The sequence below is a fragment of the Macrobrachium rosenbergii genome, chromosome 7 (genome assembly GCF_040412425.1).
Source record: "Macrobrachium rosenbergii isolate ZJJX-2024 chromosome 7, ASM4041242v1, whole genome shotgun sequence".
Classification (NCBI taxonomy): domain Eukaryota; kingdom Metazoa; phylum Arthropoda; class Malacostraca; order Decapoda; family Palaemonidae; genus Macrobrachium; species Macrobrachium rosenbergii.
Window position 1 is genome coordinate 11,528,562 of NC_089747.1, and position 27,949 is coordinate 11,556,510.

General features: G+C 37.4%; 1 protein-coding gene, 1 long non-coding RNA gene and 1 pseudogene across 3 annotated transcripts; 2 read left to right on the top strand and 1 right to left on the bottom strand.

The window, feature by feature from the left end:
- Window positions 1-13,688, top strand: LOC136840127 (uncharacterized). 2 transcript variants are annotated; one of them, XR_010853537.1, is made up of 5 exons: window positions 1-131; window positions 2,352-2,534; window positions 8,742-8,820; window positions 10,459-10,653; window positions 10,778-13,688. It is a non-coding gene; the product is annotated as an uncharacterized lncRNA (long non-coding RNA). The 2 variants fall into 2 exon arrangements; XR_010853538.1 differs by having other exon boundaries at window positions 2,352-2,530.
- On the top strand, window positions 2,756-8,129 carry LOC136840477 (RNA-binding protein 25-like; annotated as a pseudogene).
- Window positions 8,122-27,428, bottom strand: MED6 (mediator complex subunit 6). The gene is made up of 6 exons (XM_067106523.1): window positions 27,201-27,428; window positions 24,568-24,730; window positions 22,724-22,898; window positions 19,140-19,280; window positions 15,343-15,601; window positions 8,122-8,451 (listed from the first exon to the last, which is right to left on the bottom strand). The coding sequence occupies exons 1-6, from the start codon at window positions 27,283-27,285 to the stop codon at window positions 8,324-8,326; spliced, it is 951 nt and encodes a 316-aa protein (XP_066962624.1). The 5' UTR covers window positions 27,286-27,428; the 3' UTR covers window positions 8,122-8,323.
- Window positions 27,429-27,949: the final 521 nt, after the last annotated feature.

A 27,949-nucleotide genomic window follows, 5' to 3' on the forward strand; every position in this document is an offset into this window, starting at 1 on the left:
GATAAAGGCACTTTTGACAGTAACCCGTCCATATACCTTCCGTCGAACTTTGAACTGGCCACGTAAGAAATACAGCCATCGGTGGTAGTGGATTGTGGTAATTGCTGAGTGCTTATTGACCTACTGCACAGGTAAAGTATTTAATCGGGTATAGAATATTGTATTCGTAGATTATTTGTTTAAAAAGGAAGATTATACAGACCTCGGCCCGCGGAAATAAGACTGACTAATCTGTACAACTCTTCTGCACTTTTACTCCGTTGGTTTTGGTTTGTGTAGTAATTCCAAATGTTATGTTAAGTTGGTTATACAGTAGTTTAGGATGAGGATAAGCCCGTGGCCACGATATGTCCGTCAGACCCTTTCCATAGGGTAGCTCGTAGATGTGATAGTGTTTGGGGGTGTTGGAATGTGGACCTCTGGATCAGCCAAACAACTGCGGAGATTTTATTCTTATATACTCTTAAGTTTACCTATCTCTAGCATAACTATCCATGCTCAATTCTTGTCTGCCATCAAGGGATTTGGTGTAAAATTTCCTAGGTACAGTACGTGTTGCTCTTAAACTGGTAATCGAGAGCGATTGTGAAATTGGCTGGCTTTGCTAGTAGTTTTGGTAGGTAATGTTAACAGTAATCGGGACCACAGTGAGAAGTCCGGTTTATTATTGTGATGGGTTAGGCGAAAACTAAAACTAGTGAAGCCTGTACTTAACATTCCCTAATATCCCATCTGGTGGTGCTCTGCTCCACCTGACCTGAGGCTGTGTTTCCCATTTCCCGACCCCCTGCCTAAAATTTAATCCAACCTAAGGTGTATAAAATAGTGTGAAACACAAGGAAGCTACCCAACCCAGGATACCACATCTCATCTGGGCAGGATGAGAGGTACAGTAAATTTTTTACTTTATAGCCTAATCACATTCTGGATTTGACAATATTTTAGGCTGTTGTGTTTCATTAATGCTTCGGACGTTCGTAATAGTAGCAAAATGGTGATTTCAGAGATGCTGGAAACCTCCCCCAGCCCCCATCATATCCTGCAATTATGGGGATTGGGGGACCACAGTGGGAAATGGGTTTTTGGGTGGGGTTTTGGTTGGGGTAAAACTCAATTTGATTGAAATACAAGGATGTATTTGACTAACCAGACCAAGGGAACTGGGTTCTTACCTGGAACTCCATCCCTCCTTGCCTAACCTGCCCCATGCCACTATAAATAGAATAATAGGGTTTGATCTGCCTAACCTAGGGCACTGAGTTTTTACTTGGCTGGGGAATGGGTGCTGTGTCCCCCACCCAGCTTAATGTAATCTAGGTCACAGGTCCTTTTTTACCTAGTGCGTGATGTCACCTTGAAAATATTGAATAAACCTTACATTGATTAGTCGAGATTTTAGAATACACCCATGTACCGTACTTAACTTTTTCCACCAGACGAAACCCTAGTTTCCCACTGTGAGGCCCCTATTATCGTGGGTTCGTTACCCACTCAGATGTTTTTCAACTTCCTTTTAACCTTCATGTGAGTTGGGCACCCAGTGAGAAAATTTATTTTTTTTTTGTCCCTATACATTGTGGGTAAGGATGGCTAAGATATTTGAATGTCGTTTATTATATTTATATGGAAACTTGGGTATGCAGTCAGTGTTTAAGTTATTGGTTCCATTATTCGAAGTTTCACTAGTTAAGTAGAATTTTAAGTGGAATTTTGGGATCCAGGACTTGCTTGAAAAAACAACTACTTTGTTGCAGATGACTAACTGTTATTTAACAGATTATTTTGGCTGTTGTGCTGACAGTCACTCAGTTTAAGTATGCTTTAATATTTGAGACACATTTTGCTAGCAGATTAGTAGTTGGATATACTGAACCCACTATACCCTGTAAGTACAAGTACAAATATCAGTTTTCCTTGCCTGATAATGCTTGTGTTTTCATAGAATAATTTGCATTAGAATCAGCCATTAAAATTACTGAAAATATGCCGTTAAAGAAATTTAAGAAATTTGTAATATTCGGTGACTAAGCTATAAAATCCATTCAGAATTATAATCAATAAAATTCCCAAACAAAACAACTTAAGTTTGTGGTGCCATTACAGTAATTAATTTACTTTATTGATGTGTCCACAAATAGCATTTTCTGTTTAAATGAGTTTCTTTTTTACTTTAGGTTTTGAAAACCTACATTTTGCAATGAAATTCTTTTACTGTATTAATGTGAATGTGGCAATGAAGGCAATGAAATTTTTACTTCATTAATGTGCATGTCTACACAAAGTGCATATTTATTTCAATGACTTTTACTTTAGGTGTAAAAACCTGCATTCATCAATGAAATCCACTTCAGGTATGTCCCTGTTATGAAAATGAAGAGTGGATCATGAACAACTGTCAAGTTTCATGCAGAGAATATGTGAAAAACAGCAAGACTATTGGGAGATGTGTCCAGATAAATGCAAATGATGGCCTTAAGGAAGGAGGTGACTAGGCCAGCACTTCCCTGTGACATTATTAGTCATGTGAACGGTAGGTATGTATATTTTTTCTCTTGAAAATAAACCAAAGAATTTAATACATTTCTTGTAACAAGCTTGTTAGGTCTTTTATTACTATGCATGACTAAGGCATGCACATATTCACACATTGAAAATACACTTATTGCAATAAGCAATAATACTAAAATATAACATTCACAGTGAGGGGAAAAATAAGGAAAGTTGTGAACATTTCAATGCCAGGGTACATAGGGAGATGGCTGATCAAAGACAGCAAGTACCACAGTAGGCACCGTATCTCTACTTGTCGCTATTTTACTCAGTATCTCTTTGATGTTGAGTTTAGGGGGCTGGAATATTTATTTTTATGTCGATGGGGAGTCTATCGCTAATAGATATGTCATTTTTTTGGTTGTATTGGCGGCTATAACTGGAAGAGCTCAAATTCCATTTTCCGCTTGGCTTCCTGCTGCGATGGCAGCTCCGACCCGTCTCTGCTTTAGTCCACTTTTCGACACTAGTTACTGCTGGAGTTTATCTTTTAATTCGGTTTAGTCCTAGGTTGATGTCTTCTTTTGCTAGTACTTTGTTGCTGTTGTTGGGGTGTTTAACCATGTTTATGGCCGGGTTAGGGGCTAATTTTGAAACTGACTTGAAGAAAATTATTGCTCTTTCTACTTTAAGTCAATTGGGTGTAATAATTACTATCTTAAGGTTGGGTTGGATGAAGTGGAAACAAGTGACAGTTTTGTTGAGCAATTTTACTTTAGTGTTGCTGTCCATCAAAAATCAGCTCACACTCCTTTGTTTATTGGATGAAGGAAGTTACAAAAAATGTAAATACAGTAGAGGAAAATAAGAAAATATTTTGTGAAAACACCACATGACACCAAGTCTACTCAAGGAAATCATGAAAGTAAATAGGCCTTGATTTGGGACTGGGTTGTGGGTAGGATGCTTTTTACAATAACCAGATCTAGCCACTTTGTTGTTATCATTAGGGAGGAGGAGGAGAAATAATAGGAGGAGGAGGAACTATAACTCCTTTTCCTTTCTTAAGCAGACTAAACTACATGATGATGATAAAATGGAGAGATATAGTGAACGCATAAAAGCTTTCTACGTACCTACATGTAGTTTTGAATCAAGGTACATTAAATGATTTTCTTTATTGCATTGCTCTTTCTGATGATTTGCTACTGTACTTTGTTCCATGTAGAGTTTGTAAATAAATGGCGGTAGAAATAATCCAGTAATAAGTAATTTGGGTGTTCAGATAACCTGAAAATATATGCTTAATAAGATGTATAAACTAGATAAACACTCAACCACCTCACTTAAATTCCAGCATCCAGTTAACTGATTAATGCAGTTGAATGCCTGACTACAAAAATGCTTGCTTGTTAATTAATCATACAAAATTTTCATAACCAGTTTGTAAACACAATAGATGCCTAGTAGAAACAGAATAATTAGTTCAAGATTACTAAAAAACCCCCTTTTAAAGTAAAACTTAGAATGCACACTTTGATGTTAGAACAATTCACAGTCTGTGCACTGAAGTGGGAATACCATTGTGAAGCATTTGGTTATAAATGAAGTACATTCATAAAAAAACAGTCTTGTCAAAAAATCATACTGCACGAGTAGCATACATGAGAAAAATGCGTGGGAACACTGTCAGGCCCAAATTAAAATATCTTATCGTAAATCTTGCATGGAAAATTTACTAACTTTGTTCTGTGAGTAATATTCGATAGATTAGCCTATTACACAAGTCTCTGTCAGTGTCAGAGATTTTACTAACCATATGTAAAATTTTTAAATTTTATATCCATTTTCGTCATTTTATATTTAGTTAAATTTTATTACTCGATTATTTGACAGCATTGACAGACCAATATTATGGAAAGTCTTTTATCACTGGCATTCCTTTGAAATATGTACAACTACTAGAAATTATTTATGAAAAGTAGGTGCAAAGTTAATGTTGATGGGGTCTTGTCAATTGAATTTGCAAGATATAGTGGATTATTCCAAGGGAATGTTAATGCACCTTTGCTTTTTTCCCTTGTCATTTATTTTATCATGAAAAGAAATGGCTGGAGATTGAGGAGGTCAGATTGGAGAAAGGATAGACCCTCAAGACTTCGAATACCTTTATGCAGGTGGTGGTCCTAATTAGCAAAAACACAAGATTTGCAATGCTTGCGTAATAGGTTGCATCATATATCTAGAGAATGGTACTCAAAATCAATCTCAAGAAAAACAAATAACAATAGAGTATGTGCATAGGGACATAATGTATAGCATCAGATAGCACAAGAGAAATTGTTAGGTTTCACATGTAGACGAAAAAATAATGAATGATTGAGGTGGCTGGGACATGTTCATACAAGAGAAAAAAATTAAAGTGAGATGGAGATGGTGATGGCTTGGGCTTTTCCTTTGCACACAGGATGAATAGTATACGATAGTGTCAGGTGGGCTCATGTGGGCACCAGTAGAGTTGGAGGACCCAGTCCTACATGGATGAAAACTATGGGACAGGAGATTTCTATGAGGTAAAGCACCGGAAAGATATGAGTGGCAGAATTTCAAAGGTCTTTTAGCAGGAGCATAGGTACTGGTAGTGATATTCATTTATAGTATACAGGTAAATTTTATCTTAATGTATGATCAAAATTGATAAAAAAAAAAATTTTCTTATAAATATTAGGTATATTAGTAATATAATAACCTGCGGTTTATATAAGGCTAAATTTTTTTTTTTTTTTAATTTTGCTCTAAATATGAATTAAAATATTGATGTGAGGCCTGCTGCTCTGAATTGTATCTTTAGGTGGCATTGTTTAGTAATGTGTTCCAGAATCAAAACATATTAGCAAGAATCACGTCACCTGGAACTTTATGATGAAAATCATAAGTTCCAGGTGACTCTAACCTTTGATTCTGAAGAATGTATCTAGTTGATAATCAAGTGATAGTCTGACTCATTATCTATTATTGTTTAAAATTAAATTGAAATATATCTTTAAAACTGACCAAGCTCATAGATCGTAATAGTATTTTTTTTTCAACTATAGGATGGAATACATAAATGGTATATTGCATTTCCTATTAGTTTTTGGGATCTGACACTAATAGGGACCCACATAAATTAGGATAATTTCCAGAAAGATAGCAAAGTTCATTTATAGCAGGCTTTAATTCTGACATACTAGGACGTCGGCATTTTCTTCTAGTATACCCTCTTGTATGATAGTATGATCTGTGAAGTGAGTTGTTCACAATTCATTAGGTTTGCAAAGTTAATATAAATTTGAATGTAGAAAGTGTAATGTAAAATAACTTTAATATTAATTAGGTCTTTCTTTACTGCCAGGCATTTTGTTAACATACAGGTAATATGATTTTGTATATATTACTGGTTATTACTCAAAACCATTCCTTTTCTAGTAGGCACTGCTTCCTGTATGATGGAATATACTGTAGTAGGATGACTAAGTTTATATATCAGTTAAGTATATTTTACAAGTATTTTATGAATAACTGGTATATTTAATTTTGATGTAATTTGTACATCAGTAAAAGTGAGCACTATAAAGGTGAGGACATTGGTGGGAAAAATTAAGAAACTTCGTTTTCAGGAGGTATGGGATGAAGAGGTTGGCACCAAAATAGTAATGATGCAGAGAAATATACTGTAAATTCTGGTGGAATGGTGGCGAGACAAGACAGGCCGGAGCGGGTATACTAGTCAGAGATGAAATATCTGAAGATGTCATCAAAGTGGGATGAATATATGAAAGACTTAGATTTATAAAAATCTTAGAAATATTTACTTGATTTGTTCTTGGTTTACTCACTACAGCCACAGAGACCATAAGAAAAGCAAGAATTTTGGAAGACTGGTCAGTGACACAAGTTCATAAATTTCCAGAGTTAATTTTAAGGATGTGATAATAGATACAGCTTCGGTGAAAACACTAAAGTGGAGAAGTAGCCCTGAATTATGCCGAAGCCATAGTTTGAGAAGCCCAGAGAGAACAAAAACTGAAACGAGCCCCGAGAGAGGTCCACAGAATGAAGCGAGCCCCGAGAGAGGTCCACAGAGTGAAGCGAGCCCCGAGAGAGGTCCACAGAGTGAAGCGAGCCCGAGAGAGGTCCCACAGAGTGAAGCCCCCGAGAGAGGTCCACAGAGTGAAGCGAGCCGAGAGGTCCACAGAGTGAAGCGAGCCGAGAGAGAGGTCCACAGAGTGAAGCGGTGAGAGAGGTCCACAGAGTGCGAGAGGTCCACAGAGAGAGGTCCACAGAGTGAAGCGAGCCCCGAGAGAGGTCCACAGAGTGAAGCGAGCCCCGAGAGAGGTCCACAGAGTGAAGCGAGCCCCGAGAGAGGTCCACAGAGTGAAGCGAGCCCCGAGAGAGGTCCACAGGTGTGAAGCCACAGAGCCCCCGAGAGAGGTCCACAGGGTGAAGCGAGCCCCACAGAGAGGGTCCACAGGGTGAAGCGAGGCCCCAGAGAGGTCCACAGAGTGAAGCGAGCGAGAGAGGTCCACAGAGTGAAGCGAGCCCCGGGAGAGGTCCACAGAGTGAAGCGAGCCCCGAGAGGTCCAGAGTGAAGCGAGCCGGGAGAGGTCCACAGAGTGAAGCGAGCCCCGGAGAGGTCCACAGAGTGAAGCGAGCCCGAGAGAGGTCCACAGAGTGAAGCGAGCCCAGAGAGGTCCACAGAGTGAAGCGAGCCGAGAGGTCCACAGAGTGAGAGGTCCACAGAGTGAAGCGAGCCTGAGAGAGGTCCACAGAGTGAAGCGAGCCCCGGAGAGGTCCACAGAGTGGCGAGCCCCCGAGAGAGGTCCACAGAGTGGAGAGGTCCACAGAGTGAAGCGAGCCCCGAGAGAGGTCCACAGAGTGAAGCGAGCACCGGGAGAGGTCCACAGAGTGAAGCGAGCCCCGGGAGAGGTCCACAGAATGAAGCGAGCCCCGGGAGAGGTCCACAGAATGAAGCGAGCCCCGGGAGAAGTTCGTAAAATGAAGCGAGCCCCGAGAGAAGTTCATAGCAAAAACTGAAACAAGCCCAGAGAGAAGTTAACAAAAACTGAAACAATAATTCAAGAGAATACAGACTGAATTGAAGAATTGCATGGCTATACCACTGGAGGCAAATATAGCACCAAACTCTGGTTGGTGGAAACTGCTGAAATAAAGAATACAGAAGCATACAAAAGTACTTGATGTCACATAAGGCAAGGCATAGTGTTAGTATTTAAAGCTTAGAATAATTTATGGATCAGGGTTTTACACACACACTGCACATTCTAATTCTGTTGATTAAGAGATTGAGAGGTGTAGGCTATGCAGGAAGAAGAGGAAAGCTAAATGTTAGGTGGTAATGGAAAAGGATTCATGAGGACTGAATCATGTAAAAGTGGCAAAGTAAATGCACTGCAAATCCATATTTAAATATGAAAATGGAGACATTAAAATTGAAAAAGATCCTGGAATGACTGGGACATTTGATATTCTACTGATTAGAAGAAAATGATTATAAAATGGGTGAAAAGCTGTGTTCAATCCTGTCTTATTCAAGAAACTTGACATGTAATGGAAAATCTAAAACTCACAAAATTTTATAAAATTTATTGAATCATGAAAAATAAATTTTGATGAATCATTTTGTAACATTGTATAGTCCAGTAGGGACCATTCATATTACAGAATTTATTAAACATCCTGCTGCTAACACCATATTCAAATGAACAGAGAGTCTGACAAAATAAATTACGCACATTATTTAGTAAGTACGAAATACAATATAATATTAGACCTATGGCGTTGTACGCTGTCTCTTTTCAGGTGGTGGTTTACTTCCACGTTGAGGTGCTGGTTGTGTTCCAGGCTCCTGTTTAATTTCTGTTTTGATTTCTACTTTAACTTCTGGTTTAGTTTCCTCTCCTGTAATAAAGAAAATCATTAAGAGAAGGAAATTTCATACAAACTTTATACATACTACATTAGAAAGGTTACAGTATATGGTTAATATGGTTATGTATAAATAATGTGCTTACAGGTTTGTTAGAAATATTGAAAAATTTATTTCTTGCCACAAGACTAAAAATACAATTATTCCTACTAATTTTACCTTTGCCTATACAAACCTCTTGAGATCTATATGCTGGAAACCAACAGTTTATACAATGTTCTGTCTGTGCCTTACAAAACTTAATTCTTTACTTTCCTTCCAGAATTCTCAAAAGGATTGTGCAGACCACGTGGAAAGTCTGGTTACCTGCCTAAAGCAAATGCCTAAGAATTCTCAAAAAGGTATGGACTGCTATTCTTAAGTTTCCAAGTATATCCACCCTGACATTTTGTGTCTTGTGTGACTAATTTACATGTGTATCAATCATATTTTATAAATGCATTTCATTTGTTTTGCTCTGAAAGTCAGACTTCAAATGAATTAAAGCTACATAGGAAACCTCTCAAGTTGCACAGGGTGAGTTGGAAGGGGAAAGTAGAATTCTTACTAAATCTTCTGTGGTCTCCTTTCAAGGTGATGCAGTTCTTTGAAATGTGCATGACCATATTCATGGTCAGTAACTTACTAACACCATTTATTTCAACTCAAATACTTAAGACTGTCTAGGGTAGTGCTCCTCACACTTATATATATTCCTTCTCTAAAAAAGCTTTGAATGGTGATGAGACTGCCTTTTGCAGCATTGTCGAGAGCTCAACTTTTCAGTCAAATTCCTGTTAACTTTCCCACAAAAACTGGCTTGAAAATTCAAAATGAGCACTAAAAGCAAGAGACTACTCCTGGGTTTTTGTGCAATGTCGGATGATAATTGCACTCTAGACATTAGTAAATAGTGTACAACATGTGATGCTTGTCTTTTCAGAAACCAGTAGCAAAATGCCAAAATGAGAATGACAACAGTACAGTAGTACATTATAAAAAAAAAAAAAAAAACATTGGTGTCATGGGAGAGGAAAGTGAAAACAGGTGGAGGGAGCAAGAAAGTTTATTCCTAATCCATCAGCTTTAGATAAACCTGCACGACACGAGTGATCACTAAAATGCTCTGCTGCTCTAACTTGTGATTATACAAAATCCATGGATTCTGGGGTCCAATTAAAGGAATACTAGTGAGGAGATCCAGAAATGCTCAAGGCTGTCAGAACTGATACTTTTGTTACTGCAGATATATTCACCATAATTAGATTGAGATCTGCATGTTTTGCTGAAGTCTGAGATACAACCAGCCAGTAAAAATTCTGACCCCACTAATGCACCAAGGCTGAGATGACGACCAGTATTGGGTACACAGAGCAGACACTACACAAGTGAAACCAGCCCACTAGGATGAGAGAATCTTTAAGTTTAAAGTAAAGTTGCTAAGTTCTATCTTAACGGGTTTAAAAAGTTGTTGCCTACTAAGTTCTATCTTCGGGTTTAAGGTAAAGTTGCTAAGTTCTATCTTAAAATGTAGCTGCAAGTCTTGAATGGCCTTATCACCAGGTTAAGGTCTTCTTAACTTCATCTCTTCCCCCTGAACTAGGAGTCTTGAGAAAAAAAAAAACAGCCAATGACCATGAACAGACTTGCCTCATCATGCTCTACTACACTTTTTCCTAAACTGACCTGAACATGCTTATAGTGTAGGAAATGTATGACCAACTGTTTCAATAATAAGAAAATTGTGTCAGAAGCTCTAAAGACGATCCAAAGACCACTAAAATACTTTTTAACTATCTCTCTTGAGGGCACTACAGCCAAAACATTTAAATGTCACTGTATCAGTTTTAAGCATCTCATGTCTGTCGACTCACACTTCTTGCAGGAAACTCTTTGACCCAAATAGGGAACCTTGTTTTGCCTGTTTTTTTTTTTTATATCACTCAAAATAGTTTATAATGTACTGCTGGTATAATTTTTTAATGCCAAACTTATTTCAGGCTATCCCATTATATGAAGTGAAGAAGCACTGGGTAAGTTCCCCCCAAAGACCTAATGATGTCAACTATGACAACACTGACAGTGATGATGGCTGTGACTGTGATTTACCAGGATAGTCTTAGTGCTGTTCTTAGGGATGAAGCTGTGAAAGCATGTCGCCTCCAAGAAATAAGTTTACAACAAGTTTGCAAAAGGTAAATAGCTTTATACATTTTACTCTCAAAGGCTGACAGTTGCTGTTATTTGCCCTTTTTTATGGTGGATGATGTACGTAAATATTCTCTTAATATGCTCTCTAATTGATTTTTTTTCTTTCAGCAAATGTTCCAAAGATTTGACATATGATAGTGGAGCAAGTTTTCAGAGATGGTGACAGGATAAAATTGCATAGAATGCAGTATCTCCATACAGCTCCAGGAACTGTACCAAAGAAGACATCAACAAACCACATATTCCTAACTTTGTGCACATGGGTATCAATGCTCTTATGTAGGAATTGTTCAACATGGATCATGGACCTCATCAAGTGCCTACTCTTCCAGACTAATCTATATACAAGAAAGAGGAGAGCCTCAGGATACCTTTCAAGACTGAAACACCGGAGGTCATTTTCCTGGGCATTTTTGTCCATGGGAGTTCTGCACAGGCCTTCCAAAGAAAACTATTGGGCTATCAGAAACTATAACCCAGATTGCAGACTGTCATTTAGGGGTTCCCCTTGATGGAAGCTAGGGGCTACACCCACTTCACTGATAATTACAGTGAGCCATGGTAGCCTACAAGGGTACCAAAACATGTTGATGGAATCCTCTGTGACTTCGTGTATCAGGGGAAAATTATGTTCTATGACCATCTGAGAATTGTCTCCAAACAAACGAGCCCAAAATTTATTAACCTGATTAAGACCAGGAAAAACCCAGGATGCCTGCAGTGAATACAGACAACTTGACCAACATTTAAGGCACAACAGATACACAATTAACTGCAAAGAAAATGAAGATGGGAATCCTAATTTGAAGTCGGCTACCAAAATTATCAGTGAGAAGATAAAGGCACTCCAAGCTGTATCTGTGGAATACTGCACTGAAAGATAAGAACTTTGGGGATTTGGCTGTTGAACAAAATGGTAAGTTTTTATAGAATTAAAGTACTTTAAAAATTGATCATCACTGGTATTTATCATTTTAAGACAAATGAATCGTGCAAATTTTTCCCATTTGTCAATGATTGTGTAAATTTCTCTCTATTTGGCCTATCTAATTAACTTTTCAAAGATATTCCAGACTCACCATGTCATGCAGAGGGAGATGGAGAGGACGAAGAAGGGCATCAGGATGTGGTGTTGCATAAGATGAAGATAATTCAAGTGGAAAAAATTGTTTCAAGGAGGATAGCAACCTCCCACTTCTTCCTCTCTTTGTACATGTAAGTGTTTACTTCATCAATGTTCTTTATTGTACATGAAGTTGTTTGACATGTACCTTGTCAAGCACTTACTCTTCCAGGGGCAATAACCTGAGGACCACATTCAAGACTTTATTTTGGAGATACTTGTTTTCCAGGGTACTGGGCAGCAAATACCAGGATTCCCCAGATTGCAAACGGTATGGTCATTGAAGCTGTTCTAGCTGCTGTGTTGCATCCACTTCAAGGACACCAGCAAATCAATGACACAGTTTCTGAAAAAGGCCCATCTTTAATGCCCTCGACAAGAACTTCTTAATAATTCCAGGTACTCCGCCTTGATGTATTAAAGTCAACAGGCAATCATGTTAACTTGAATAATCTGATGATGAGTATCTGGAATTTTTCATTTCTTGGTGAGAGTATTAACGACTGCCCCCAACTTTTTTTTTTTTTTTTTTTTTCAGAAACAATCTCTTGTGCCATTGATTTGCTGGTATCATTGAAGTGGATGCAGACTCTAAGGCAAAACAGCTTAATTGACACCTACATTCTGGGGAATCCAGGTTTTTGTTGCTCAATAGTGCTCCATAGAAGGCAAGTGCAAATGTAGCCTGGGAAACAAGCATCTCTGATAAGTCTTGATTGGGGGGCCTCTGGTTGTTGCTCCTGGAAGAGAAGGTACTTGGCAAACATCTCCATAAAGTACAAAAAAGCAGCAGTGGTAGAGTAAACACTTGCATGTACAAAGACAGGAAGAAGTGAGAGATTGATATCCTCCTTGACCCAGTTCCTATCACTTGGGGGTAAATATATCCTGAGCAACACAGCATCTTGACACACCACTACGTCCTCTCCCTACATGACATGTCAATTCTAGAACATTTTAAAGAAAAAATAATTAGACAAAGAACAGACCAAATAGAGAGAAATGATGGTAAAAATGGAAAGAGAATTTGCATAAATTATTCATCTTGTAAAAATGGCAAAGCAGCCTGCGATGAAAAAGGGGCAATATTTTTGGTGTTGATGGCATCATCCATAACACCTACCAGTGGGTAAGTCAACCATCATTACCTATCTGACACAACAATGGTAGAAATAAACAAATTCCAAAGTTAATATCAGTCTGGTGAAGACAACAAAAAACCTAGGAACATCTGCAGTGAATATGCAGAGGACTTCACCAGCATTGGCCTTGTAGTGTACATTATCTAAAGGATAAGTTATATAAATGTCAGTATACGTGTATCAGCACTGCAAAGGAAAGGGGAATGCTGATTTGAGGTCAAATTCCAATATGGACTGAAAGAGGTACTCCACAGAAGTACTGGTGGAATACTGGCATCGAACAGCTGGCTGACAAAACTACTAAATTGCTGTCAACAGATACAATGATTGCAAATACCTTATGTAAGAAAGTATATTACAAGGAGATAATGGAAAAGGTTGAGGTTACACTCCCACACATCATCAAGAAATATAATGGCAATATGGTACTGACGAGTGACATGGTGCATTTGTATACAGTCAAGATCTTTGGCTACATCAGTGACCCCATGCATCTGCAATACAGTACCTGGCTAGTCAAAGAGAGAACAAAGAACCACAAAGTGTCTAGTTGCTTTAAATCTCTCCTCTTTAAGGTATGGCGCCATCCACAGGACAAGCATAGTTACCACCATGCACCAGAACTGTATGCACTACTCCAAATACAAGAACGTGTGTGTGTGGGGAAGTATATACCCATGAAAGTTGTTATTGTCTGACTACAGGAACTGTTTGTAAATTGTTGCAATGTATGCATAAAGTTATAGACAACAAATTTGTTTGTTTACCATCATTTTACCAAAATTTTTTACACAAGTGGAAAAACTTTCAACTGAAAATAAAAAACCTGTGTAATTACTTCAATAGAAAATATAAAATGCAGAACATAAATGGAAAGATAAATCTTCAGTCTGACAAAGTAAACAGTCCACAGTTGTTTCATATAAGCCAAGCAATCATCCCAATAGGATTACAACAACATTACAAGCCTAATCTGCCACAAATGGTGCATTTTTCAGTTTGATATTTCTGGTCGAGCTCGGTTACAGGGTCAAACATTTACTAAACTAATAATTAAGCACTAGGACGATATTTTACATATCCTAGGTAGAGATATGTAAAATACAGAAGGACCAAACTGAGACAGAAGCCAAGGTGGGACTTTTGTCAAATGTCCACAAGAATAGGACATGTCCATTAAACAAGCAGGAAGGAGGTGAAAATCTTAAACTAGCTGAATTTAACCTGCTGTAACTGAAGGGATCACATACACATCAGAATTTGTTGAAGGGTCACAGCAGATCTTTGTCTGCACCAAATAAAATTATGAAGGCTACTCATGTTAGTTCCAACTGCTAATTGTGTAAACAGATGGGCACCTGCTCTTGTGCTGTGCAACAAAGCACTGCACATTCTATAATGGGTAAAGAATCATAGGACCACTTCTGTTTCCAGGTTTACGCTGAATTAGACGAGGATTATCTTGGTACAATGTGGGCAGTTCCTGCAATTTGGAATCTAACAAGGATCAATCCAATCTTTCTGCTATAGCTTCATGATGTTAATCTTTATCCCTAAGCCTGGAAACAATTTTTCAAACCCAATGTCAGACTCTTAAAAAAAGAGTTTCTAAACCTTATTCTTTTCCAAGATTCTTATAAACCTCACACTGATTTATAATGACTTTGTCACCATATCCACAAGAAATGTTTGCGAGTTATCCACACGACATGTTTGTGACTCGAACAGCTATTGTCCACAAGAAGATCTGCTGATTCAGCTGTAGTGTGAGTGACAACCCATTAAAAATCACAATGGGCCACAAAAATGAGCTACGTTGATGATCAATGCCTTGTTACCTATACTAAATTCCTAGTTTGGTGCTGTAAATGAAAGGACTCACTGCAGTACTTGCCTCCCTTGGGAATTTTCTTAAATAGCAGATATTCACTAGGGTATCCTTCATTTAATTTGACAATTATCATGTAATTTTATATGCATCAAAATATTTTCATACTTAAACATTTTATACATCAATATTAATGTTTCCTTCCCTACAAGCTCCTATCAGGTCTGACTGCAAAAACAGTGTAGAGTGTACTTAGATGATAATACTGTATATCAGCTGTAGAAGTGGGAGCCTTCCCATTCCCAGACCTTTTAATTGATAAATGGATGGAGAAGACTACTTCCTCTTAAAATAATTCACCTGTTGAGGTGAGAGAATTTCATTCAACTACCCAGATAGCTCTTCCTCTATAGGAGTCAGTTTTAGTACTCCAGAGAGAAATCTTTCTTTAGCAACTTTGAACGGTCTACTTTTTCCAGATAAGACATATAAAAGCAGAAGTAAAACACAGGTTTACATTGTACTTCATTCGTCTATACCAAAGTATTTCTATAAATAAAAATAGTAGAGTAACACATACCTGAGGTAGTTTTAGATGCATCTGGCTGCTGTGCTGGTTGTGGCTGTTGAGGTCCAGATTGTTGAGGCTGTAAATTCTGAGACTGCTGTTGCTGTCCTGTTGGTACCTGAGACTGAGTTTGCTGCTGCCCTACAGGAGCAGGTGCTTGAGGGGGAGTTGGATTTTTATAAGGAAATTTGTCATGAAGGTCCTTTAATAATGCATTAACACGATGATTCTGGAAATTTGATGCTTTCTCTTCCTTTTTCGTTTGAGTAGCCTACAAAAGAATAAAAAGAAACTACTGTATAATTTTTTACATCATACAGATTATGCAATGTAACTTGTCAGTCACAATTAGTAATAAGGAATCTTAATAGTATAATATGAAAGTTTACTTGTTTGTATTCAAATTTTACACCATCTTTTATTGTTCATCAAACCAAAATCAATATTAAAATATTTTCACACCTTGCCACCACTGTCAATTTTTTTTCTGCCCCACAATCAAACCAAGTTTCATGTCATACTTTGCGCACCGACAAATTCAACGGTTACTAGCCTGTTTAAAGGTAACAAGACCATAATAAAATGAAAGGTCTATTTCTATCAGGTAAGAGATAGTGTTTTTTCCCTAATTTAATAACAAAGTTTCATCTGTACAATGTCTCTTTAGACTATGGAAGTTTCTAAAGAAAATTATCATCTGACACCACAGGAAGCATTAAAAAAATTTATCATCACCTGACAACAAACACAATATAAACATTCCAAAAGTATTCTTAAAAGAAGATATTAACTACTACTGAGTTTTCCTGTGGCAAATATATGAAACATAATGGTCCTAGTAATGGCAAATTCCTATTTGACCTGACTTCAGTAAGACCCTGACCAAACTTCACATGTGGAGTCACCTCATACAGTTCTGATGAAGAATGATCAATAACTAGATGGGGCCCCCTTCCAAGGAACCACTACTGGATTGACATCAATACTGAACAGTACAAGCTTATAAGATTTACATTTTCCCTAAATAAGCACAAGAGTGAAAATTAATGATGATAGTAATGATAAACATGAACAACTGTAGTTCACTGGCATGCATCAAAAGAAATTTCTCATTGGCAGATGTTAGTTATATCAAATAATACATAGGATCAAATATCAAATCACACATACACTCAAAGTTCATTTGAAGGACTGGTTCTCATGAGAGGTGAATATTGAGGATATGTAAGTTAAACTTGGACAGCTACAAAGGAAAAGGCCATAGTAGTTGTTATAATTATAATTTCTATTTACATTCCTAGTGGCAGCAAGGTCTGGCAGGTGAAGGTTTGTGTATCATGCCCATCCTCCTCAACCCCTGCACAGTATTCAAACACCTAGACCAGTTGGGGACACAGCAGATTTTGCCCTCTTCGACTCGCACCTATTATACCAACCACCAGCTGTTAAACAAATCATTTATAACTAACTGTCCCATATGAGGATCAAGAAGGCTGCACGAGAGATTAAGGCACATCCAGCACCATGATCCAGCTCCAACCACATTTCTCTGTGACAAGCAACAAACCAACTATGATCCAAGCACACTGCATACAAATAAACCCCATACAGTATTCATATTCTATCTCTAATCATGCTACGATGCAACTTAACAAAATGAAAACTGGAGTAAGGCAAGGTTAAAGAAAATAGGTGACCAGGTACAAAGGGACTAAAAGAAAACAGATGAAAAGTAAGAAGCAGACAAGTGGTGCAGCTGGGAGCCAAAAGGAAACCAAGAATCTATAGTATTATAGTGCCCTCCTCCAGCACACAGTTTAACCAGACCATTGAGTCAACGCTATCAATTCTTGTAGTTCTATTATGAAAGGTTTCTTTCATATGAATTGTTTAGATCTTATTTCATTATAAAATTTTATCAAGTTAACAATAGGATTCTGGCGAGATTTAATTTAAGGATTCATTACTGAAGCTTGTTATTCTTTGTTGGCTGAAAATTGACTATCACGTAAAAGTCAATGTGAATGAATAAGGATGACAAAAAAAAGCAATGCAGCTGGGGGTTATAAAGGCATTGCAAATTTAGTGTACTGCAGGTGAACAACCCATAAATTTTGGACACTGAATTTCTAATTGATTTTCACCACTTCTTTTAAAGGTGGCCAGTTTCAAGATCGTATTTTCTTAAGCACAACAGCTGCTCTTTACAAGTAGTAGGATAAAGGTAGATTCAAGCACTGTAGTGGGAAGAATATACATTAACTTGGGATTTGGCTAAGAAAATTTAAAATCAATCACTTATAAAAGAAATACTGCGTAGACCATGAAAAGTCAAGACAAATTTCTGGGAAATGTGTACAGTGCATCACCGACTTACAGCAGATTCGATCTTATGGCGCTTTTTCAGTGCTGTTAACGGGGCTTTACAGCGCCATAACTTGATGTTGCATCAAGTTACAGTGCCGTAAGCGACGTTGATGGCACTAACAGCAAGAATAGGCATTGAGTTAGCGGTGCTTATGGTGCTGTAATTTGATGCACCATCAAGTTACGGCGCCGTGAGTGCCGATAACAGCAAAACACCCACTTATGGGAGAAATCAACTTACAGCGTGGCACTGGAAGTAAGTCGAGGACCTACTAATGCTAAAGCAAAACCTACATGGAATTATTAATCAAAAACCTGATATATGATTTCCAGATACGTACTATTAAAATATCTTGAGAAAATGCAACTTGATTTAAGCCAATGTAATATTGGGAATTCAATTAAGAATAAAGGAAACATTGTGTAATAATAGAAAAGAATAAAGTTAGACAGTAAGTTGTGTTAGTTACATTAAACAGATGTGTCTAGTGTATATGGAGAAGTAATACAAGTGAAAGAAGAAGGAATAAGCACTAAAAGTACTAAGGAAATAAGTATGAACATTTTTATACTTGTTGCACAACACCACACATAAGGTCCCATTTCAATATAAAATGAATAATTCAGTCAAGAAAATCACAAATGCAAGCATACTTGGAAAAATGCTAGATATAAAAAACTACTCTTTAAAAGAGGACTGTATTTTGAATGCTGTGAGTTGTCTTCCAATTCAGACCTGTCTGAGAATGCAAAGGGTTAAGAAACCCAAACTGCTATGAGGTACTCCAAGGAGTGATGCAGGGGCAAAATCCCCAAAGCATTAAATAGCATGTCATAATAAACACATGAAGGGATGAAGATGTAGGATCTATGAAGCCAGGAACCTTGTAAAAAGTAGGGACCACATGTCCTAATACTACAAAAGGACTCAATGCATACAAGCTCACGAACTCTTGTTTCGCATGGTCACAAGCTTATCATAAAAATGCTTCAACATACATATCACACAGAAGTCAAAAGATCTCTTATTTTGTGAACAAGCACTGCAATTTGTGATACTCTGCCATCTGTCACAATCCAGTATGTATAGGTGTAACTGGTATAAACCAGAAAGGAACGGAATTTTTGGTTCACTGAAAACTACCTTTAAATTATTACTATCATCAATAATACATGCAATTATTCTTACGAACAAGCTGAATAACCAAAACCCTGAGGAGTAAACTTACACAGAAAAAAATACATATGGTAAAGGATTTATAAGTAGGGAGAACAAATTTCAACTCAATATAGTATCATAAAAATTAACAGAAAAATACAAAGCTAAAAATTTATAGTCAAAATAGCACAACTCTACAGAGGAGCAGAAAGCAGAGGAAATGGTTTAATCTATATCTGAAAAAGTTCCTGAAATAAAACAACAATGTGAAGACATCTTATACCTTCTTTCCTTCCTTTTTCTTCTGTTGATCACCCTGATCTGACTGACTTCGAAACTGCCACCAATAACCTCTAGATGGGTGATAATGAGAGTAAGACTGCAATTCAGTGAATGCACTTGTTAAATTGCTCAATGTAGCTAACTGCAAAAGAAGAAATGTAACAATTTCAAACATCTTTTAAATATAAAAACAAAACACTGAAAATAAACACGTAACTATGTTATAGAAAGTAAGTTCAGCTTGTGCGGTAATGAAAAGTGAAAAAAATTATAAAAACAAGCGAGAAACTTTTTTTCAAACCCATCATTCATGTACAGCTCTTACATTTACGGTCTTTATGTTCCTAGACACAATACTCTTATCAACAGATATAACACAGTTAGTAAGGCTGCAAACACTACCTGGAGCAGCCTATACTCCTCAATTACATGCCTCACTTTCCATGTAGCCTGGATATGAGGCTGTGAGTGGATTTTTATCAAAAATTATTTTCATAACAGGAAAAAGTTTCTTTTATAATGTACAAATAAATTTATATATTGTATTGCCTTTCTGGCATACAATAGGTCCCAGCCACACCAACCTGTGCCAATACTGAACAAGAGGCCTTACTGTGCATTTCCAGACTTAAAAAGATACCTGAAGGACCTTCACTCTTCTGTGAGCATGGGTGTCATAAAAGTGGGCACCAAAGAGTATGAAAACTACATTTTGAGTTATATAATGCCTGAATGACAATTTGGGGGTAGAGGAGGACACTATCAGTCAGAATAGTAATGTCATGAGATCAGAGAAGAAAGAAAACAAAGAAAGCAAGGTCTATCAAATTAAGTGAAGTTTGTATTCTGAAAACAAACTGAGGCTCCAAAAATAAAACAAGTTTGTACTAAGCAGCAATCAATGAAAAGACAGCCTGTCACTCACCAGCAAAATGACGCATGAGGACAGACACCCCAGAATAGTTACACCTCTTGTGTCAGGAGCATGAGGGATGATTATCATGGAGATGGGGAGAAGAAAAGATCAAGTGATAGCTCCTTACTAACCTAAAATGGCCCACCATAGGAACTGGCCATAATGAACACATACCAAGGTATTTATGAGTGACTTAATAGACATAAGACTTTGTAAAATTAACAGCATCTCCAAGTACCAACTTAAAGAATAACACTGAACTTCAAGCTACACTTTAGATCCCAATGAAAAGGAGAAAGCATGCATTGTGCACCTTTCATCTTAAACTAAGACAAATCCACTTGCAAAACATCCACATAAGCTTGAGAAGTAACTCAACAGAGCCAAAAATAAATTATACTGAAGACCTGAGATTTCCAATGACTCAAGCAGAGCAACAAGCAGAACCAAATTCTCACTTTTGTTGAAAGTCTTGACAGCACAAACTAGACAAAGGAGGAGATCATCCTCTGGAAACATGAGGTCAGAATAGTAACTGGGGCCATGAAATCTGGGCTGAAGAAAGTCTGATCCAAAACCATTGTCTAAGATGCAAGACATCACCAGACAAGGTGTGATTTGAGAAGGAAAGTACTAATAAATAACCCTCTCTTTAGCATCAAATACAACAGGAATGTATCTAACAGAAGTCCTTAAAATTCCTGGGCAAACTGTGCAACACCAAAGCCAAAGCTCACATACCAACATGATGAAACAGGTCAGAAATATCACCATAGGTACTTTAGTATGGTCTCTGATTGATGAAAACACAAGAGGGTAGCCCTCTATCTTGGCTGCCAACAATGACTTGTTGATGGTCCTAAAAAAAAATAAAAAAGACCACTACTAAGGCAATAAACACTTCAAGTGAAGAAGTGCCCCATTTCTTACTCTAAGAAATATAAACCCAAAATATTTTCTCTTTTATAGGTTAGGATAAAAAGCAATCTTCACATGAGAAGATGTAAGGATCCCAAAAAATTGTGTAGCCAGTGGAAGTGAAATTGCTTAATAGTTTCCTGAAGAGGGAAACGATTCCAGTAGATAATTAAACTACTGCTGGTACCAATAAGGAGCAGTAATGATCATCTAGGAGTCTGGGAGGCCTGAATTCTCACCAGTAAAACTTTCCATGTGCAAACTGCATTACAAGACCAAATGAAGAAGGGGAACTAAGATCATTGTTGTGATAGCTGGGCAAGTCTTAGAAGTGGTAAATTATTTCTGGCACCTTGGTGACAAAATGGATTGTGAAGTGTAGCTGCACCATGAATGAAACCGAGATAACTAGAGTACTGATAAATAAAACATGTTCCAATTGTAGAGATAGCCAAGAATTACGATGAGCACACAATGCTTGTACCACTCTATGTAGCAGATACATGAGCAAGAACAAGCTCTTTGCCTTAGCTTTACTGTTATTTATTAATAATTCTATATTTTATTTGTTGCTTCCACATATGAACAGTCAATTCAGAAGTTACACTGCAAGTTAATGAATGCTTACACATTATAAGAGTACAGTCACCTGCATACCGTAGTCCCATTTTCTAGGTAAACAATCATGTCATTAAATTTTTTTTTTCTTACTGAGTCAAAGACGCATTTGATACATTTATGGTGAATGGCTAAATATAATATTGTCTATATAATACTGCTGTACTTCAAACCAATTATCAGGTAATGTGAGCCAAAACATACTTACTAATGCATACTTCTTCCTCTAATAAATGTTACTTCAATCAATAATGCTGACAAGTCAAGAGACTCTCAAAATAATGCATTTGTTGAACTAAAATACTTTGTCCCCAAGGTCAACAATTTAAGGTTGTTTCTTGACGGACGCTGTTTCATTTGTAACCTTTCGCACACAGTAATGTATTTTAATGCAAAATGAGACAAACTGTATTAAACATAAAGACACGTAGTTATCAATTTTAAATTGTAATAACAAGAAATTAATGATATTTAGTATTTTGTTTCAAAGAACAGCCAACGTCACCTAGCAACACCGCATTTCCAGCTGATGCTTACTACATAAGAAAATCATCCTCAAAATATTACTATGACATGCAGAAAAGTCATCAACTACAAAAAATGGAGAACTAAATTACTGTAGTTCTAAAAATGGCTGTGATGAGAATCATATGGAAGTGTGTTCCAGTCAGGTAACAGTGGATTTGAGTGCATCCTCAAGCAAGAGAGCTTACACTCAAAACTGTTGAAAGGCGTGATACAAAGACTATGGTACAGGGCCACTAGTTGTATGCTCACCAACTGGCATACAGGAACTAAATGTGACACAACTGAGATGCACAAGCAGCCATGAAAAGCAGCACAGGTACTCCAATCAGTTAGCAGTAAGCTGAATATAACTGAATGGAGAGGATGGTGAGTACCCCAAACTACTCATACAAATAAGATGGAAGGATCACTCATAAATTATGAAGTTTGTGAACTGGTTGATTCAGTAATGTAACAATACATGTTTGTACTAGCCTATCTGCAAACAAAATATATATACAAGCTACTTGACAGTCATGCTTGAATATCTACATTATATACAGCCTGAACGCTTTATGGATACATCGTAAGGAACACATATGTTAAATAAATACATCGAAACATACCACTCTAGAATTTACTATGGAGCCTAAATCTGGTGTTTGAAATACTTGTCCTCCAATAATATGATAATTTGCCATAGGTGTAACCTGAGTAGGAGAAAATCGATGTTGTTTTCTTATGATGTATAAAATAGGTTCCTGAGTATGCAGGAGCATGTATTCCACTCCCTGCATGTTCCTGTAAAAGAAAAGATAATTAAAACTATTTAAAACTTTATAAAATCTTGAATGTCCCCCATCATCAATGCATCAGCTTTGAACAATTGTGGCATTTTCACACCCCAAAAAGTCCTTGCAATGTCTTTAAATTCAGCTTCCAGCAAACTGCTAGAATTATGCTTTGCAGCTAGGAAATCTATTTATCCTTTGCACATTACAAACTGATTGAGGAAAGTACAGCATTTCTTGAAAGCAAATTTTACAGTTATCATCATTGCCTTATCGGTAATCTCTCATTATTTTTCTCTAGTTGTAAATGTTACCTAAAAATATTGATCATACTGAGCAGATTTGCATCACTGGCTTAGCAATCAAGTTCAAGTTTACCAAAGATTAGAAAATCAGTGTCGTTGCCTTCAATGCCATGTGACACGAACCCCTATGTAATCTTGTCACCCATGACTTGCTTGAGCTTTGTCTTCCGCAAATCTCTACTTACTGCCTTCCTCCCATCTCGCAGCTCATGTCCCAGTGGGTCTACATCTTCAAACTTTCATGGTGCTCAGAAGTGGTACCAATTCTGCTACGTTTCTGCCATCTGACTCCTCATATCATACTCAAGGCTTTCATCTCAATAAAATCTTTCAGATATTTCATTACCATTCCACAATTCTTGTTTGTATGGCAATGCAGATTGTACTAGACTTGCACATAATCTTACCTGCATCTGCAACTTTAATCTCTATGACCTCCAAATCCTATTCAGCCTAACCACTGTTTGATTTGCTGTTTTTAGTCTTTCACTAAACTTCATCTCAAGAGAACATTTACTGCATATTTTTGTTCCTAAATCTTTAAAAGATTGAACCTCATTAATTTTTTTTCCATTTAGGAAGGTTCTTTCATTCTTTAGTGCATACTCTTGTCCACATTACTTTTTTTTTCTTAATTGTAATTTGAGTTCCACCGCTCTTAGATATATGCTGCATTCTTCTGGTGTTTTGCTGATTAAAATATCATCATCTGCCAATTCTAATTCTCTCAAATTTCTGTCTTTACTTCAATCTAAACCACCTATTCAATTTATTAAAGTTTTTTTTATCACAAAATCTATGAGAAGGACAAACAGCATAAGCAAAATACCATTCCCTTATCACATCCCACTAAATAACAGCACACTCTATGCAAATGTAATGTATATAAACTGAGGAATGGTGTCTTCCGGATCTATCAATTAAGCATAAATTCCACAACTTACTAAAAGTTACAGTAATTGCAGGATTGTTAGCCAAGTGTCTATGAACCTCTTACGTCTGTCAGTTTGGATGTCAAGAAATGTAATTGAGTTAAGCTCTGCAAATCACCGACAAATATGACTTTGTGAGAAAAACAGAGCTCTTTTAACCTAATACTATTTGTAATTAGTTACAAAACCAGTAATTCAATGGCATTAGGAATAAAAAGTCTAACATAACTTCACAAGAAGCTACCAACAAAAAGAAGTTTTTCCATTTGTCAGTTTAAAGAACAATACTCTAAAATCTAGATTTAGCAAAAAAAATTTACTCGTAGTTTAGTTCTCCCATATTTGTGCACATTAATGTAACGTGAATGAAAAAATATGTCAGATAAGTCAATTTTTTTTTAGAAACAAACTTCACATCATGCACTGTACATTTAAAACTTACGTTAGCTGATCAACTCTAGTATTCTGTTGCATCTTGATGAACTCATTGTTGCAATCTCTGGAGTAAAAGGGATTTGTTCTTTCCGAGAAGTACTCCAAAATATTTGCTGAATTTAGATGTGGAATCCACATACTGTCTTGCCAAGATATGTGAAGTGGATTTTCTGAAAGGAAACAATATAATGTAAAACAACTAAATCAAACTTAATAGCATAAACTTCACAGCTTACTAAGAGTAGAAGTAACTATCACATCATAAATTATGTGTGAACCTCTTAAATTTGTCAGTTTGGATATGAAGAAATTTAATCGGTAATGTACAGAAAAAATCTAAAATACCAAAGAGGATCCATTTCTTTGACACTTTGCTAAAGATATGATTACAATATAGTATTGCCCTGCATGAATAAGAGGATTCTAGTTGTTGGTACGGGACATACAGCAGAGTCATGTCTGTCCTGTATGCATAGATTATGTATTTCTGGAAGATGTGCCAATTTATGAAAGTTTCGAATACAACTGAAATTTAGCAAGTGACTCATTTGAAGCAATTTTCATAGTGACATTCAAGTTGGCACAGAATTTATTTTTGTATATACAGTATTCAAGATCATAATGAATAAACCTTTTAGCAGTCTGATTGAAGAAATTCTCTTTTGGTTTCTAATTCAATCTTGCTTTACTCATCTGGACCCTCATTTACCAAGAAGCCTAAGGTGAAAAACATCATTACTACAATTGGGAAAATGAAAAATGAAAAGTGAAAAGTAAGTCTTCTAGTTGCATACCTCCCAACCTTAAGGTATGGAATACAGGCCTACTGTGTGCAAGGCCAAGGGGAGAAGACAACATGGAGCTTCCCCTTCCCCATATACGACACAATGTGTACAGTTAGGGTGACAAGAATTTCTGTATTCACTCTTATGCTTTATATCTCTCAGTCATGTCACATTAGAAATGGAGGATCAAGGCAGCCAAGTACGGACCCAAAGTCGCAAGTAAGGTTAGGTCAAGATGCATCCATATATTTTACTCTATGACTTACATGGCATGCTAGAAAATATTTAGGGGTTTAGGCCGTGAGAGAACCCAGCATACTAAGTTAGGTTAAGGACAGTTAGAGTAAGGATGCAGCTCTGTATCTACAGAACTCCAAAACTTATTTAGTGCTCCTGGTTTGGTACAGTGGGGCATCCTATGCCCTTGCCCAGTTAAGGATCCACCACCCTAGGTTAGGTCCAGATGCATCACTGTAACTGTAGTTGCTTCATTTTAATACTTAAGACTTTTTAGGGATTGTTGCTGGTCTACATAAATCCCTGAGACTGTACTTGTTATAGTTTAACCCTTACAGACTTTTTAGGGATTGTTGCTGGTCTATAGACATCCCTGTAACTGTATTTGCAATATTTATAAACTTATAAACTTTTTAGGGGATTGTTATTCTTGATACACATGAAGTGCATGTTTCCTTGACTGATTATGTTGCAATTTTGCATTTCTTACCTTTCTGCCTGGTGCACTGCACTAATTTTTGGTTCCCCATCCAAAACCCTAGTTTCCAACTGGAGTCCCCAATAATTATTCAGTATAGCCCGGAGAAAAGTAAAAAAGAAGTGTGGCTTGTACCAACACAACAAGGGAATTTCCCACATCAATGGATAATGATGCAAAAACACAAAATAACAAGTTGGAAAGATATGTGGTTCTTGTATTGGGCTAAGAATTAATGTATCATAGCATTTCCAATAAAGTCTTAGCCACCTCTGTGAATCAGCCCTGCCTGTTGTAGGTTGTCCTAGGCTATAACTTCTGAACTGTAATCCTATCCTTGGAGTTAGGATAGATACGGAGCAGATGCAGGGTAAGGAGACAGGGGTAGGCGTGAGAAATCAGTCTGTGAAAATAAGCCAGACCTAATGTTTCCTAGAATGCCATGTCCTAACCTAACCAGACTTGGTCCAGACTTTACCTTCCTAACCTGACCTAGGGTGCTGTGTCCTGACCTGGTGGGGGGCTTTGTTCCCCATGGACACCCCCCAAGTAACACTGATTGTTGGAAACAGGCAGGTCGGCACGACTAAGTTTCTGTTCGGACACATGGTCTGGCATTGGCTATGACCTAACCAAAACCACCTTAACCTAACCTTTCCTTGAGTATCTAAACCAACATAGGATAACAATTTTACAGTTTTCGCTAGAAGGAGGAATTACCAATGCCTACCCCTTCTCCCTATTTTGCATAATAACCCTAGATACTAGCCAAACTTAGAACAGTCATAATTTGGCTGGGCGAGTGTAGAACGACGGGCACAGGTTTCCCAAACAAAAATAAACCTAACCTTTCCTAGAATGCCATGTCCTACCCTAACCAACCTTACTTTCCTAACCTCACTTAGGGTACCTAGCCCTGACCCAGCTGGGGGAGGGTCTTCGCCCACCCTGGACCCTCCCAAGTAAACATTGGAGACAATGGGCTAAGCTTCCGTTTGGAGGTAGTTCCAACATTCTGCGGCTAACTTACATCTAGACAACGGTATCAATAGGCTGCCGATTGCCTAGCTTAGCCTTCGCTAGGTTAGGCTGGACTTAACGTGAGAAAATAAACCTTGGAAAAATCTATAAATTGCTTACCTTTGTTTTGATCTGCCATTTTCGGCCCGGGGGGTAAATTATTTAAGGAGGAAAAGGGTGGTCTCGGTCCTAAAGAACCAAACATCAACAATTTGTGTGTTTAGGTTACAACAACCGTGGTTAGAGATTTGGCGTTTCGTTTTGTTTTCAATGTTTTGCTCCGGAGCAGCGACCGTAGTACCGTGGCTTCTTCTTCTTCTTCTTCTTCTCGATGGTCATTTCTTGTGGTTTACTTGTCTATTCCATAATCCCTGCAAAAACGTATACTTTTATCGGTGCGTTTACTTATTTTCACAAAGTAATAATTTCCCTCTTACTTTTCACGCCAATACAGTATGGTCTTCAGTATTCTTGCACTTTATTTTTTGAATTTCGTTTTCTTGAAAAATATACCTGTACCTGTAGTTAAGGCTACTTTTTTTCGCCTTCATGGGAAAAAATCACATTGAGCTTGTTCGCTTGGGTCTCGTTTCGTTCAGATTTTAAATTACTTTATATTAGCTTGATCTTTCATCCTAGTGATTACTACTTTTCGACTTACTCCATGAGAATGCAAACTCGTTTTACTATGGCTGCGTCTAATCCACGGCCAACGATACACCAGGTAAAATATGAACTATTTCGGTCAACATCCCGACGGATTTTTAAGGAAACGGGCTTAAATATATGTCATGTTTCCCCTACTAGAAAAAGTCGTTGGTCTCCCGTTGAAGGGAACGAGGTTAATATTTCGCTGATTTTTTTACTTT

What these genes read in the sequence shown, in the direction of transcription:
- MED6 (XM_067106523.1), bottom strand. Translation starts at nt 27,285, where the DNA reads ATGTTTGGTTCTTTAGGACCGAGACCACCCTTTTCCTCCTTAAATAAT. An exon ending in AATGGCAGATCAAAACAAAG is followed by an intron (nt 24,731 to 27,200) that starts GTAAGCAATTTA and finishes GTTTCCTTTCAG; the next exon opens with AAAATCCACTTCACATATCT. An exon ending in ACTAGAGTTGATCAGCTAAC is followed by an intron (nt 22,899 to 24,567) that starts GTAAGTTTTAAA and finishes TTTCTTTTACAG; the next exon opens with GAACATGCAGGGAGTGGAAT.